Below are 16,638 nucleotides of genomic sequence, written 5' to 3'. Positions count from 1 at the left end.
CGGTTCTCACCAGTTTCCAGTTAGAAATTGAAAGGTATTATATGCATCACCATCAGTTACTAGTATAAATTCCATTAAAAAAAAATAAAAATCTGGAAATTCATGAAATTTAATGTGTAGGTATACAAAGCCAGACCTTGTTTATATTCAGCTCAAAGAGGATATGTGAGACACATTTGGTTGCAAATATTTAATTTGTTAAAATTAAATTATTATGTATCGTTAAAGCGGTCCCATGAGATTTGCATCGTTGACAATCGCTCCGATGGAAAATCTGCATATTGAGCCAAACATAAAACCCAACCCACAAAACTAAATAAGACCTAATTATCATCTTTACATTATTTTGAACCAAAAACTGTATTACAATCATAACTCTATTAAACCTTATGCCCTGATAGGAAGACTGGAACAAATGTTGTGTCACTGTAAATGTGCCAAGAAAAAATGAAATAAGAAATATATAATAATATTTTATTCTTTGTAGGAGAGAGAATGGACAGCTTAAGAAGGAGATACAGGATCAGCAGGATGTAGTACTTGGTCTAAGGAGAGATCTAGCTGGAGCATCAGCAAGGTTATCAGATATGACAGGTAAAGCAGAATATTATGAACTTATTCATTTCATGAAATGTAATAGGTTGTTGACTTTAGTTAATGGTCAAGTCCACCTCAGAAAAATGTTGATTTAAATCAATAGAGCAAAATCAGACAAGCACAATGCTGAAAATTTCATCAAAATCGGATGTAAAATAAGAAAGTTATGACATTTCAAAGTTTCGCTTATTTTCAACAAAATAGTTATATGAACGAGCCAGTTACATCCAAATGAGAGAGTCGATGATGTCACCCACTCACTATTTCTTTTGTTTTTTATTGTTTGAATTATGCAATATTTCAATTTTTACAAATTTGATGATTAGGACCTCCTTGCCTAATGTTAAAATAATGGAATTCCACGTGTTCTGGGAGGAATGAAACTTCATTTCACATGACGATGACGAGAAAATAAAAATATTTCATATTTCATATAATAAAATACAAAAGAAATAGTGAGTGAGTGATGTCATCAACTCTCTCATTTGGATGTAACTGGCTCGTTCATATAACTATTTTGTTGAAAATAAACGAAACTTTAAAATGCCATAACTTTCTTATTTTACATCCGATTTTGATGAAATTTTCAGTGTTATGCTTGTTGAATTTTTCTCTTTTTATTCAAATCAAGTTTTTGTTGGGGTGGACTTGTCCTTTTATTTTTCTTTTGACGATATTAGGTGTACTAGTTGTAAATATTCAAGGAATGGTATTTTGTATGCAGCTTTTGGTTCAGGAGCCTCACTGAATAAGTTTTCAAACAAATGAATTATAAATCTTTAAATAAAGAAAAGAAATTGATGTTCACATGTGATGATGATCCACAGCATATATGTTGCACCACATTTCTGTCAAAAGCATTCATAGACTTATGCTAAACATCTAAATCAAACTAAGAAAAATGAAATAATGAAGAAGAAAAGAGAAGTTCACATATGAAAAATATCCAAACAAAATTCTGAACAATAAAAACATGAAAGAACGCATTTGCTTGTGCAGCCCCCAAGCTCTGGAATAGCTTACCCCTGTAAGTTAGGAAAGCACCATCCATAAATAACTTTAAATCAAAAAGCTCAAAACACATGTATTTATTTAATAACAAGCTATTTATGAGTTCTTAATAGCGCAGTAGAATATATACTTTATGGAATTACTTTCTGCGTTCTATAAATTTATTTATTATTATCATTATTATAAAGTCATGCAGGCTAAATGTCCAAATGAAATTTGTTTTTTAATAGTAAAACATTGAAAAATATGCATTTAGAATGTTAAAATATGATCATGATAAGGAAATGATGTAAGAAAGAGAAGTTCACATATGCTCAACATCCATACCCTATCTCTGATCCCTTTATTGCTTCCATCAGGAGAGCTTAGTGACCGTCAGAAGGAGGAGATGGAGAATCAGAAGGCTCTTATCAAGGACCAAGAGGCTGAACTGACCACTCAGAGACAGCAGCTGGTCAAGCTATCTGAGCTGGTGGACAGGAAAGGCATTGAAATGGACAACATGGTCAAAGAGATTGCGTAAGTCTTTCGATAATATTCTCCGAAGAAGTCTACTACAGGACAATTCCACATGCCTACCTGAATAATTTGTCTTCAATTTCTAGTTCATATTATGAAAGGTTGTAATGTTGCTATGGTAACTAATCCGGCAGTTGCTCTGACAATATATCCTCCGCTAATTTCTCTAAAGGTATAAAGTCAAGGTTAGAGTTGTAATAAGGTTTTTAGTTCAGAATCATAAGAAGATTGGAAGTAAAGTAATCAAGGTTTGAAGTTCTGTTTAATGTCTTGCTTAATGTGTGCATGTCCAGTAGGAGCAATTGTCATGGAAACATTCTCATATTATCATGGCTCGAGCAGTCCATTAAGGGAAGTATGAATGGAGATAAATAGGGGTTGGATGGACAAAAGTTGATTGTTGTATGGAATTGCCCCGAAGACCGAGGCACATCAATTTTCACGAAAAAGGGATTATGATTTGCTGACACTGAAATTACACTTGCTGTACCTGCAGTAGAGCTTTACCTCAATGGCACAGCTAAAAATGCTGTTCTAGGATAGATAGACAGTACTCATCTTGCAGATCCACCAGTTGATGCTATTAGGCAATTGTGCTTTGTACAGATAAGCACATGGAGCATAAGCTAATTAATGAGTTGATACCTTTGCTACAGATTCTTTTATTAAACCCATATGTTGTGAATTTCATCTCCAGTGCACAGAAAGAATTGCTGCTCAGGCAGAAGAAGGACACCGCTATCAAGGACTCAGAGCTGAATAGACTGCAACAGCAACTCAAGCAGGAACAGGAACAGTCCCAGAAGGCCAAGAAAGAAGTTGAACAAGAGGTAGAAAATCATATTTCTATTTACCCATTGGTTTTTCAAATCTTGTACTTGCTGCATGCTTTTCTGTGGGATCACCAGGAGTGGTAAGGCAACGGGTTAAAATCTGATAAGAAAAAAAGATGATTTCAGAATAAGGGCACAAATTGAGTAAAAGGGCTGTGAATGAGCATATTGTAAAATTTGCCCATGATCAGTGGGTAATCTTTGTATTTTTTTTTATACTGGGCTCAATTGAGGGGAAGGGGGGGGAGGAGGTAGTCGCTATTCTATTCATGAGTAATAGATGCATTTGTATATATGCAAAATATAGAAGACTCAAATCTATTGTTGACATTAGATTTCAACATGTAACACACCGTTTTGTGCACAGCCTACCCTCTACAAAAAATTGTGCACAAGGTTGAGAAAGAAAATAGTATTTTCTGAATGAGGCTTTATCCCTCATTTTGTTAGTTTATTATTTTTTTATTGAACCTTAGTTAAAATATTTAGTGGCTATTCCTCATTTTAGGGAGCTATTGATGACATTTAAAGATAAATTCCAGTTTTGGTAACGATCTCAAAATGACTTTTTACAGAATCTAATATAATGACCACCCAAGTGTCTGTTTGTATGAATAAAAATTATGTGCCAAAGGATTCTGGGAGAAATTGTGTAATTGCTGAGAAATAAGCAAAATAAGCGCGGATTCGGTCACTTCCGTCGGGTCTTTATTCCAGCATTAATGATACACTGTCCCACGTGTGCCTATCTGTGTTAGTGATCTTCAGTGTGAACGTTTTTCAGCGTAGATTTCAAGATTTCACAAAGTTCAGTTTATGTAACTGTACCAGATCTAGATCCTCGATGATATTCTGACAATTAAGCCTGGTTTTACAGACTTTCTCATGAAATCGGTGTTTACTGCAACTACTGGCATTTCTTTTTAAGGGGTAAATTTCATTTTGACCTTATTTAATTTTATGGTTGGTATAGGGTTAAATCACTAGCAAGCTCTCAATGGTAGGAGCGTAGTGCACAGATGAGAGACCTAATGAGGTCGTCTCTAATTTATCTCCTTGTTTATGTTTTATCATTAAAGCTAGAGAATACCTCTTTCTTTGTTAAACAGGGATTAATCACAAGCGAGCTTTCAACAGTAGGAGCGCAGTGTCGAGGAGAGAGGCATAACGAGGTCATCTCTAGGCAACGGGAAGCACTCGGTGAACTGAGGGGAAGAATAAAAGGCCTAGAGCAAAACAGACCACCATGTAAGTATAGCAGTGTTTTATTTGGTTTTGTTACATATTCTTGATGACAAGAAATTGATATTGATATTTACATCTATTTCCTACGGATTTAGTAAATGGATGTGATACCATAATGTACATTTTATGTTAAGAATGTGGTGTGCACCATCAAATAAACGTATGATTTATAAAAATCACTTTGATGAAATTAGGTGAGAAACTAAGCCTGTAATTTGGAGTGTCACCAGAAATACTTTAGTGGTGGGAATGTTATCACTAGCGAGACTCCTTGCCAGGGGGTTTAGTTAGGGGGAGGGGCGGGGATGGGCTTCATGGCTGTATACAGATCATGTTGTACATGGAGCGGTAAATTGCCAATTCGTCTACTGCCATCCCGTCCACTCACCACATGGTCTACATTCATTTCGTCTAATGCCATTTCGTCCATCAACATTTCGTCTACCACCCATTTCGTCCAATCACCATTTCGTCTAATAGCCATTTAGTCTAATAGCCAGTTAGTCTATAGCCAATTCGTCTACAACCATTTCGTCTACCAACCATTTCGTCTAAATCCATTTGGTCTAATGCCAAATCGTCCATTAACCAGTTCGTCCACCGTTCATTTGGTCCAATAGCCATGTCGGCTAATTTCAGTTGGTCCAATATCCACATCGTCTACTTATCAACTCGTCCAATTGCCATTTCGTCTAATAGTCATTTCGTCCATCAACCATTAGGTCCAATAATCAGTTCGTCTACCAACCAAATCGTCTACTAACCATTTCGTCCAATTCCCAAATCGTCCAATAGCCATTTAGTCTAATAGCCATTCGGTCCAATAGCCATTTCGTCTAATACAAATAATTTGCGTTATCCGAGGAGGGGAGCGAAATGACTTTAATACCTTGAAATTATTGATGATATTAGTTTTAAAAAAACCCTAAAAACTATGATGATAACTACTATCGCAAGGGTCGATTCAGTGGGTACAGCAATTCAGGCACCCCCCCCTAAAACGCACACACACATATAAAAGGGGGAACTAAGATGGGGAAAATGGAAAAGGGTCCTTTTATTTTAATTTGTCGCTCAATTTTTATTTAAAAAAAAGAAAGGAGAATATTGTATTCCGATATCAAAATACGATAAACAGATGAAAGACAATATAGCCTTTTAAAGAAATATTATTGATCAATATACCCCCCACCCCCAAAAAAGAGCTCTTCCCGATCTGTCCTATCTTCTTTCCCTGTACTATCCTCTCCCTTTTTGTTCGTTTCCCGTCGCTAGAAGCCCGCCTGCGCCTAAAATAAATGTAGGCCTAGTAGTATTGACAATAACGATGAGTATAATGTTTGTGATATACTCATGCTGTAGCATTTAATGGATATAATAATAAGAATGATAATCATCATAATGATACTAATAAATGATAATAATAATAATAAAATTCACAATAATACTACTACTAATAATAATTATGATGACCATATTACTAATATTAACAAAAATGATAATAATAAGGATAATCATAATAGAAATAATATACATAATTAAAAAATCAAATTAAAACACTTCCATAATGCAAAGTAATCAATGACGAACAACACTAGTCAACAGTGATAAAATAAATCAAGAAGTTGAAGAGAATTGGTAATTAATTAGGCCCACAATCGCGAATAGAGTCGACTCGGGTCGTAGAGGGCGCATGTGCAGCATAGTAGACCAGTATGCGTATTAGACGAAATGAATATTAGACGAAATGGTGATTAGCCAAAATGGCAATTGGACATATTGGTTATTAGACCAAATGGCAATTAGACCAAATGATTGTTAGCCGAAATGAGTTTAGACCAAGTGATAGTAGACCAAATGCAGTTAGACCAAATGGAACATGGACGAAATGAAAGTAGACCAAGTGGTTATTAGACCATTTGCCTTTAGACCATTTGGCTATTAGACCAATTGGGAATAGACGTAATGATAGTGGACAAAGTGGCTATTGGACCAATTGGCAAAAAAATACCATTAGACCAAATGGCTATTAGACCAAATGATAATAGACGAAATGGCTATTAGACGAAATGGCTATTAGACGAAATGGTGATTGGACGAAATGGTAATTGGACCATGTGGATAGTGGACCAACTGATGGTAGACGAAATGATATTAGACCATGTGGGTAGTGGACAAAATGGCAGTGGACGAAATGGCAATAAACCCATGTAACTATGTGTGGATTTGCTTGTTTGATTATTGTAGATGAAATTTCTGATCGAGAGGGGGGAAAATGGGCATTAGAGAAAGTAGGATCAGACTAAAAGGTAATTCACTTACCATATTACCATGCTTTTATTTACTAGTATGTTGTATCCTTTCTTACAGTGCCTACGCAGGACCAGGCCTTACAGCAGGTCATCCTTCTCAAGAAAGAGCTCGCTGAGATGAGGGCCAAGCAAGCCCAGATCTCTGCTATGTCAGGCCAATCCTCCTCCCCCGACGTCCTCCTTGAACGCGAGGTCGCCAAGGCCAGAGGTCAATTATCGACCTCCGTCTCAGATGCAGCCATCGAGAGGAGCGCCAGGGTCGAGATCCAGCAATCTATGGATAAGAGTGAAACAGCTGTAAGAAAATACTTAAAACCTTTTTTAATTGCTGCTTGTCTACACTGACTTTGTCTACATTCCATTTGGTCCCCTCCCACATGGTCTAATTATCACTTAACCCTTTCATCTAATCATATTGACTATGTGGTGTTAGACCTAGTGGATATCAAATAAAAAAATTAAAGATTAAATCTTCCTGCATCCCTAATTAGCATATTCACAAATACAAACAACACACAGCAGAAGTTTGGTTTCACGATATTGACCCCATACTTACATAATTTTGGTTATAGTAGTAGTTTGCGTTGAACCAAATCATTTGTCTTGTAGGGATGATTGTGAGAGGTGTGTTTATCAGCTTAGTACTGAAATTTGAATAACTGTGGATTTGATTTTGCACATAAGTGATTGCATGAAACCACTTTTCTTCATTCTTACTTTTCTTCATGAACTGCTTAGGCCATGATTATTTTCATATGAACTAAAAAACAGAGACAAATGATTTCAAGAAGGTCCAAAATATAGGGAGGGGGGGGGTGGGGGAGTTAGATATACATACATTATGGAATCATGTTATCAATTAGCTTGGTAGGTAGGAAGTATTTGTGAAAGGTGTTCAATAGCTTGATACTGAAATCAAAATGAGTTTTGAATTTGCCTGTGCAAATCTCAACCAACCAACCGTCATAATTTGATAATGTTCCCTCTTTCTCTGATACCCAGTACATGGAGCTAGCCGGGACAGTTGCCCGCCTGCTTGGGCTAGGAGAGATTCCAGGCCAGGAATCACTGGCCCACTTGCCCCGGGACGAGAAGGATCGTGTCATGAAGGAGAGAGGCGACAGCCATGAACTCATCCTGAGCCGGCTGAAGACGCTCAACCAACGTCTGGAACGCAAGGACGCCCTCTTACAGGACTATGAGAAGGACCTCGAGAAGCTGCGATTGGCTGAGAGAGTAGCCAATGAGAAAGCAGGACAGGTCGAGAGTTTAGCTGTAAGTGGTTTATTTGTGTATTCATGATCGTGATGAGATATTCGGACTGGTTCATAGTGTGTGTTTTTTTTTTTTTACAAACAAGCAAGTTCAGGTGCTAAGTGATATTCGCAATCAAATTTTAAGAAATAATAAATAATAACCGTTGTATTGAAATAATGGGAATTGTAAATATCGAAATTCAGCTTCCTCTCCGAAGAACTTGTTCAGTCTATCATACACATAATTACCTATTTGCATTTGGACTACGATCATCATAGCGTACAATCTCCAGGGTGGCATATGATTTACAGTTGTGGGTCCGTCAATTGGAGGTGCACACCAGTTTTGACTATTTGTATTAGTTAGATGTGTCATATTTTTTTCCAAAATATAAAACATCAGCAGAATACAGCATGCTTAGATAAACCCATAGTAAGCACCTCATAAATGCTATGTATTGTTCTCATTATATGATGATTGTAAAATTTTCATATGGTTTCATGATCATCGTAGGATCTACGATTTTCTTTTGCGTGGGGTATACCAATTCGTAAAATTATTATAAGTTATTTATATTGATTTTTTTTCTCAGGGTGACGTCAGGAGTCGCCAGGAGGAAGCTCATTACCTGAGGGAGACATTGAGGAGAACGAGAGAAGAATTAGATAAGGAGAGGAGACTAAATAGTGCAATCAAAAGTAAAAAGGTGAGATCTTGTCAAATTAATTAACATTTGTAATCAATTTCTTTTTCAAATTTTTAACTGTTCTTTGACTGCTTAAGTCTTACAGCACAAAGAGGTTTTGCCTGTTCAGAGAGTCTACATGGGGAGCATTTCTTGAAACAAATAGTGATTCTCACTGACTTTGTTATAAGTTACTGAAATCCTGGCAGCTGATTGGCTCAGATCAAAATTGTCGGTGAAAATCACCGAATATTTGTTTCGTGAAATACCCCCCAAGTTCGTGACTCGTGCTTTATTATGTAATGTTCTTAAAAATTATCTTCAAATGTACAGTATGTGTTGCACACAAAAGTTGTAGCAAATTTATCACCCTTTCACTTGATAGTTCAAATTTTATGCATGAAATAATTGTGAAATATATTTGAGCTCAGTCCCCTTTTCACCCGTATGTAATTGCTTACTACTGTTTTATACTAAAATGAGAATGGATGTGATGTGGAAGAGGTTCATCGTGGCGAAGAATTGAGTAGTAGAATTAACCAGTTGTCTCACGATGGATCAAACGTAGTGGAATGGATGTGTTGCAAACTCTGCACTTTTCTTTTCAAAATTTGATGGTAGCATAATGGTGCTAGGGTTTTTGAAACCTCGAACTGTAAATTTTGAGGACAACTCAGAAATAGTTGAATTTTAGAGATATACCATATTTGGCAACCTTTTTATGAAAAAAAAAAACCAGGAAGAGTTCTCAGCAGCAATTAGAAGACTGTTTTCAGGTATGAAGTTGTTACCATTGCCATATTTATAAAATGCAGGTTTTTCTGAGTTGCCCTATTTTTTATAAATTTTGTGATACAAGATTTTCACACCACACTGATGATAGATGTTTTAAAACCTAGATTTATCTTTTACACCTCATCCATCTTTCTATATACACTCTTCACTGTTTAGAAATGTATATCCATTTAGTTTATTTTCTTTTACTGTCTGTGTTATCTTGTGTAGACATTCCACCTTGAAAATGATGAGAAAAATAAGCAAGTGTGGCCCAAACACAAGTGTTATGAAGATGAAATGAAGATGAATAAGGTAAGTGAACATTTTATTTGTGTAATGACTTTGTGAAAATTTGTTTTGCTCTGCTATCGACAGTGCACTTACGTCCTGTTTCACAAAGCCATATTAAAGGGCACAGGCCTTTTGATTTAGACCTCAACTCTGCCAACTTTGTTGTGAATTTATATGTTATGCTTTATTTTTGTATCTTTGTGCGTGTACTTGCTAAAGGTTTCCCTGTGAGAACATTGTGTCATTGATAGGGCTGCCCTGTGTAAACAATACTTGATGATAATGATGAGAAGCATTTAAGTCATGTTAAGGTGACCGCACACCTTAAGATTGGTCTGCGACCCGATTTCAGAATAAAATGTAGTAGTATTTGATGCTAATATTGAGACCTGGAATATCTTACTGTGTAATGTACTAAATCATCTTACAAAAACCTATGTTTAAATCTGTGACCATGCTATCATCCTTCTTAGAATAAAAGCGAATTTGGTATCTAGTTGTAATGACGTCATTGCAGTGGTACGATTGGCTACGATAATTTAACCTTTACTCCAAAACAAAGGCTTGCAATCTTTCAAAATGGTTATATTAGTATTCTTTCAGTTAATTTTAACCTCAAATAAATCATATGTTCCATTCACATTTTCAGAAAATGAGCAAAATGTGATTTGTTCCAAAAATGGATCACGAACAATCGTAAGGTGTGTGGTGGCCTTAAGAAATAGCCATCTGAAAGTGCTCCACAGGCCTTCGAATTTAAATCTCCTACTCCAACTTTATGGTAGTCTAAATTAATGTTTTTTTCTGTTTATTATTTTATTCTCTTGGAACAGGGTCCACCGAGAAATGGTGAATGTTATACTGATAAGGCTACCCTGTATAGATATGACTTTGTGAAATCTGCTCCTGAAGCCATTTTTTCATCTTAGGGGGTGTTGCAAGAAAATATTTGCAATCAGTCACAAATATATTTATACATCAATCAATCACAAATTTGCAATTTATTGTATGACATATGACTGATTTAGGGACCAAAAATAGAGTTGTAATTCATCGCAAGTTTCTTGCAACACCCCATTAATTTGTCACAAACCTTCAAGAAGTAACTCCCAGTTAACTAAAAAAAATGAGTTCCCATCCCCAAAACAAGTAATTATCTGCCTCTTTCTCCTCTTTGTTTCTCCTACTCCTTATCCTCTTTTTTATTCTTTAGCTTCATGATATGTTTTTATTTGTCATTTTTCTAAGCAGAAGGAGAGCAAGAAAAAGCTTCAAAAGGAGAAGTTTATTCGTAAGGAATATGAAATAGAGACACTGAAAGCGGTAAGTTTAATCAATAAATTTGTGATCGAACTGTGCTAGTCTCGCATATGAGCTTCAAAATTTTGCACCACTCGTTCTTTTCTTTTAAGTTTGTCCTATTCAGTGAGGGTATTCCTTGAAATGATTAAGGCTCTCATAAAAAAAACCAGACCTCCATCTTTAAGAAGAAATTTAAATAAAAAATTAATTTTGATGCAACACCAGAAAATCAATCCCTGTTCTATATTTAGTGCTTTTATATACATGGGAAATCATTATTATCATGAGTTTACGTTGTTTTTGCTTATCACAGGAACTTGAAGCCAAGGATCAAAAGCTATGTGAGACAACAGCTCGACTCATCAACATGGAAAATGCTGTAAGTTAATCTTTAGTATTAGGAATATGCTTCCTCTTTGATATCAACTCTCTATTCCTGTTTATGTTCAGTAATCCTTCTCGCTGTCTTTTTTTTTCGTTTTTACAATTATTGTGGTTATAATTAAGAGAGTGCTACAAGTAGAGAAAAGATAATAACCTGCTGTATGATGTAATGGAAATTATATCAAAGTGTTCAATAGTTTTGATTCTAACTTGAAAATATACTTATCGGCATAAACTACCCTTTCTATCCTAAAAGTTTGGAAAGAGCATTGCTGTTATAGATAGATACTAAGCTGCTGAATGATACAATTAGAAGTTATTTCTTTATTTTCAAGAGGAGTAATCATAACTTGAAAATATGAATATCAGCCCCCCCCAAAAAAAAAAGAGGATTACTATTTTAAAGATGCTAAGCTGTTGAGTGATAAAAATAAAATTTATGTCAAGTTTCAGTAGGTTTGATTATAATTTGAAATATACCCATCAGGCAATCCCACCCCCCTTCTCCTTGAGAAAAAAAACGAAGTGAATTTTGGCCATCAAATGTCTGAAATAGCCCTTGTAATCTGTGAAACTTGCCCCTAATATTTTTACCCCCCCCCCTGGAGTTTTCAATGGTATAAAGTTTTATGTATACAACCCTCTGTTCTTGAATGAAAAGATTCACTTAATCTCATCTAAAAAAAGTAATTAATATTCGTAATATGCATGTTTCTTTATATGTATTTATATATAGTTTGTATAAGTCTGAACTAGTTTTATAATTCTCATTATGTTTCTTCTTTTCTTCCAGGCTATGTCATGATTTATTATTTCAGGAAAGTGTCTATCATGTAGGCAGACACCCCGATCAGCTATTTTTTATACCAGGAGAGACTTATTCACATAGAAAAAGGTCAAAGTTCAGACGTCAGCTATGGGTATACGCAAGTGTTATTTTGAATGTTGTCATCTTGATCTTTTTACCATTGATTATGATGATTTTGATTTGCAGATAGATTTGTATATCACTGCTCTGAAAATTATATCATTCATTAGGCAAATAATATAATTTCATAATACTTAAGAGCACAGTGACAATATTTTTGGCAAAATAGATTTGTATAATACCATGTTGAAAATTACATTATTAGGCAGAAATTGATCTGTTGTGATTTTCAGCATGGTATGATATTGGTTATATCGGGGTGTGAAAGTAATTCCATGTAGAAAGTCATGTGACTTATGAGGTAAACATTGTCTTATTATTTTTCAGCTCAGATAATAACTCAATGTGGAATTACATAAAGCCTCGGCTGATCTCCAATTGGCATTTTTTTATATTAAGTTAGTTATGCAACCTCTCTGCTATGCGCACACGAGTGAGGTCATAAATGGATAATAATATTATGATAATTAGGACATTGCATTAGTAATATCTAAATTGAAATAAATCAGCATCATAAAATGATTATAATTTAATTATATGTTGCAAAATTTTGTTAGTGATATCTAGATTACAATAGATTTTTAAATATATTGTGGCATCTTTAAGGACGTAATAAATAATATTCCCCCAATCTGTTAGTGTAACGCAAGATCATTTGTTCAATAGCAGATAGTATTTTCTTCAATTTTGTATACTATTAAGATTGTTTACTGATAACTAAATATCGGTTTGTTATTCAAAAAATGTTCATAAACAATCTTTTTATTCACTTCATCACCTTGATTGTATGTAAGAATGAAATATAAATGTATTTGTAAAAAAAATATATGGATTTCCTTGACTCATACAAAGACATGTGGTTTGTATTCAGTATGCTTATAAAAAATCAGGTCACATTGTTTTCTTCCTTATCTTAGCTTGAAGTCTTCTTATAGTTTGAAAATGAATGTATATTTTTCTGAAGAAAAAAATTGTTGAATTTAAATGTGAAATTGCATGATTTAGAGACAAGTAAGTTGGATAGTAAATCAAAACAAATTAACTATTGATTTAATTAACTCAATGGAACATCAAGATGTGAATTTCTTTATATGGAAGACATGTATCAAGCTAGAAAGGTCATTAGTGTGACATTTATACCAGCTATATAACTTAAATTCAGTGATAGCGAAGAATTTAACCTGCTGGAGATAAGACTTTCACTTTAAAAGTTTTTTTTTAAACATTGCCAGTTTATCATATGCTCAATTTAGTCTGTACCGTATACAGTCAGGTTGGAAGTATTTCTTTGGGCATTTCACATTTCAGAGAAACTAAAGAAGTTGCAGTAGCTGTTTGATGTGTCTTCTCTTTCTTATGTTGTTTTGGGGCAAAATGTTGTATTTTATGTACAAAAACCAGTAATATAATCATATGAGCATTATACTTTTTGACTTTTGTATTATTTTGTGAGGAAATAATGTTTTACCTCCAAATTCGCATAGAATAAAAAGTTTTGCTAGATATCAATATAGTTTTATTTTATTTTAAGAAGGTTTAAAGCTATATTGATAATGGCTTATTTCCAGTTCATGAAATCAAATGATTTTTTTAAGAGTCTGGTTTCCATATGAAGCTAAATGAACAGAATTGCTTTCATCATGAGATTACCAATATCAGCTTACTGTAAATAATTTTCTTGTAAAAATCTACAAGGAAATCGAGAATTTTTAGCAGCATACATTCACATTACTAGGCAAAGCAATGCTTCATTTAGGATTACTTTGCTGTTTCCCCCCTCAGTTGTAAATTAATATTATGTTACTTGTATTGTACTTTGTGTTCAATAATTGATTACACTTACATTACTTAATTGAAATATAAGATTTGTTCTGAAATCAAGCATTATGTGCAGGAATACTAGTATTGTACAATTTAAAACAAAACAAAAATTATTCTTTCATTTATTCATAATTTACCAGTTTCAATGGTGGAAAAATTGGAGTGACTTACTTTGTACATTATTAGTATTATTTCTTATAACGGTTGTAACTTTATACTTGAATGGTTTGATCAGTAAATAGGGGCCTTTTGCTGAAAGAGCTGCATTCAAATGCATCTCCATGAATCAAACGCAACTGGATTTTCAAACCGATCAGATGCGTGTATTTAGTACTTGCATACGATTTTTAAAAATATCATAAGAAACTTTTTTCCCCATGCCAATCATCCCCAACACTAACGCATTTTTAAAAATTCTTGCACAAAATTCACCCACAGAAAATAAAACTTTTCTAATAGCATATTTCAGTATGTAAAAGGAAAATCAAACATCACAGTTTTAACTTGTTGAATACATCAATTTTTAGCACCCTTTTGTATAATAGTAACTGCAAGAAGTGATTGATAAAATAGTAACAAAAAATTGCCAAATTCTATTTTTAAATCACTTTTTTTATTAAACAAAAGTACTCAGTAGCAATTAATATCATGTCCCGTTCTAATTCATCTTGTAAAAAAAGTAGAATGTATCAGTTTCAGATATCGATGAAATAGAACTCTTTTAAAACATGATTGTTGATCATTTTAGAGAATGTGATTTATATGTACTATGTGACTTAGATTTACACATAGTGTAAGATATTTGATTGTAGATAGATGTTATATATTTGTACATTGCATTGTCCTACTTTGAAATGTAATGCTATTCTCTGTAATTGTATATTTTTTAGCAAATGAAAGATCAAGTCTTGTGAGTGAATATATTGTATATTGGTCCATTCTTGCAAAATCATGTTGTGAAAATTATATAGAGAGATTAAAAACAAAGGGAGACTATTTCCTCTAAAGAACTCTTGCATCTCATTATTTCTTTGAAGTTGCCTGATATCAAGCCCATAGCATAGTTTTATTTCTGATCACCATGACAATTAAAGTAAGCAAAAGTATAAAAGTATTTTCAGGATTTCCAGTCAAGAAGGATGTTTCATATAGCTGTTTGTAATTTGCACATCATGACTTTTTTGCATGACTGGTTACAGGTTCTTGCACAAGAAATAATAAACAATCATTAATATTTGTATAGTGCTTATCATAAAGAAATTATCTAAGCGACTTGTATCAGCATGCAGCTGACTTAGCACCAGAGAACATGCTCCAGCCATGTGTGAAGTCGTGTGTAACTTATGAATATCATTATGAAGCACCTCCCAGAGATATTTAATACAAAGACTTTAAGGGAGAGCAACAAGACTACTTCCAGGATTTAGCTCCTTATCCTGTAGTGAAAGACTTGTTAAACTGAATCTGTACTCCTTACATTACCGCAGAGAATGAGGGGACATGGTACAACTAAGTATTTAAAATATTGCATGGTATAGACAGAATCGACCCAGAGTCTCTCTTCATTAGGTCCCAGTACCAGGGAACAAGAGGTCATCCCTTCAAACTGTTCACAACTTACTGTCGGATGAACATCCGCAGTATGCTTTTTCAGTAAAAGAGTGATCCAATCTTGGAATAGTTTGCCTGCAACACTAGTAATGTCCTCCAGTATCAACTCGTTTAAACATGGATTAGATTCTTTTTGGTCAAGCAAACATTTTGAAATTGTCTGACATCCACGCCCACACTGTACTGTTTAGACTTTTTTTTGGTACTGTTTAGACTTATAATCATGCATCAAGTGTTTACAACCGGGAGATCCACAGGACTGCCTACTCTCCCGTACAGATGATGATGATGATTATAAAATCTTTACACAATTGATAAATTTTAGAGTTGAAACTTGGTTTACAAAAAATACCTATATGCATCAATTGGATTTGTATTCAAAAGAACAGTATCAATCTTTTAGACTTAGAGTTTCTTGAAATTTCTTTGACTAAACTGATCATGAAATAGGTTTAATATGTATATTACAGCCCCATGTTTACAAAGATATTTATAGACGGAAAAGTATAAATTACAAATAAATATACATTTCCCTTCATATGTGTATTTCTATTTGACTATTTTTCTCAAAAGAGCCAAGCTAGGGGGTGACCCCCTGAGATTTTTCAAGTATAGTGAAAACAGTACAAAGTGGAGAGAGAGAGAGGGGGGGGGGGAGAAAAAATAAAGAAGAGTATAATAAGTAGAGATCTTGGTCATGAAACTTGAAGCTAGGTACCAAGGTTCCCTTTGAATTCTTTTTAATCATATCACATACAGTGTATGCCCTAATTTGTTTTAATCCGACAGCTAGGTCTGACACAGTATGAATGTGAGAAGAATTGAAAAGCCCTGTAGCCAGGGTTTTTCAATTAGGCCGGCTTCGATCCCTTCTCTTTTCCTTTACCTGTTTTTTTCTTGCTTTTGGAAATTTTAGCCCCCCCCCCCCCCTTTGCTATGAGTTGTTTTCATGAAAAAGAAAGGGCCGAAAAATGTTAGATTTTAGTTGCAAAGGTGACAGCAACCGGATTGTGCATGGGGCTATTCTCCAATAAATAGGATTTATGATGTGATAATTGTCATACT

The 16,638-nt window shown here is 34.3% G+C and overlaps 1 protein-coding gene across 1 annotated transcript in view; it reads left to right on the top strand.

The window, feature by feature from the left end:
* LOC121427402 (forkhead-associated domain-containing protein 1-like) overlaps positions 1-12,047 on the top strand; it is a 33,593-nt gene extending 21,546 nt beyond the window's left edge. The window contains 11 exon segments of the mRNA XM_041623775.1: positions 488-594; positions 1,968-2,127; positions 2,825-2,957; positions 4,070-4,208; positions 6,576-6,814; positions 7,520-7,792; positions 8,367-8,480; positions 9,465-9,548; positions 10,779-10,850; positions 11,143-11,208; positions 12,007-12,047. Of these exon segments, the coding sequence (XP_041479709.1) occupies positions 488-594; positions 1,968-2,127; positions 2,825-2,957; positions 4,070-4,208; positions 6,576-6,814; positions 7,520-7,792; positions 8,367-8,480; positions 9,465-9,548; positions 10,779-10,850; positions 11,143-11,208; positions 12,007-12,018 (1,399 nt within the window). The 3' untranslated portion in view covers positions 12,019-12,047.
* The last annotated feature ends 4,591 nt before the right edge of the window (positions 12,048-16,638 follow it).

The sequence above is a fragment of the Lytechinus variegatus genome, chromosome 14, assembly GCF_018143015.1.
Source record: "Lytechinus variegatus isolate NC3 chromosome 14, Lvar_3.0, whole genome shotgun sequence".
Taxonomy (NCBI): Eukaryota; Metazoa; Echinodermata; class Echinoidea; order Temnopleuroida; family Toxopneustidae; genus Lytechinus; species Lytechinus variegatus.
The sequence above is the reverse complement of the archived record's forward strand: the minus strand, read 5'-3'. Positions and strand labels throughout refer to the sequence as shown.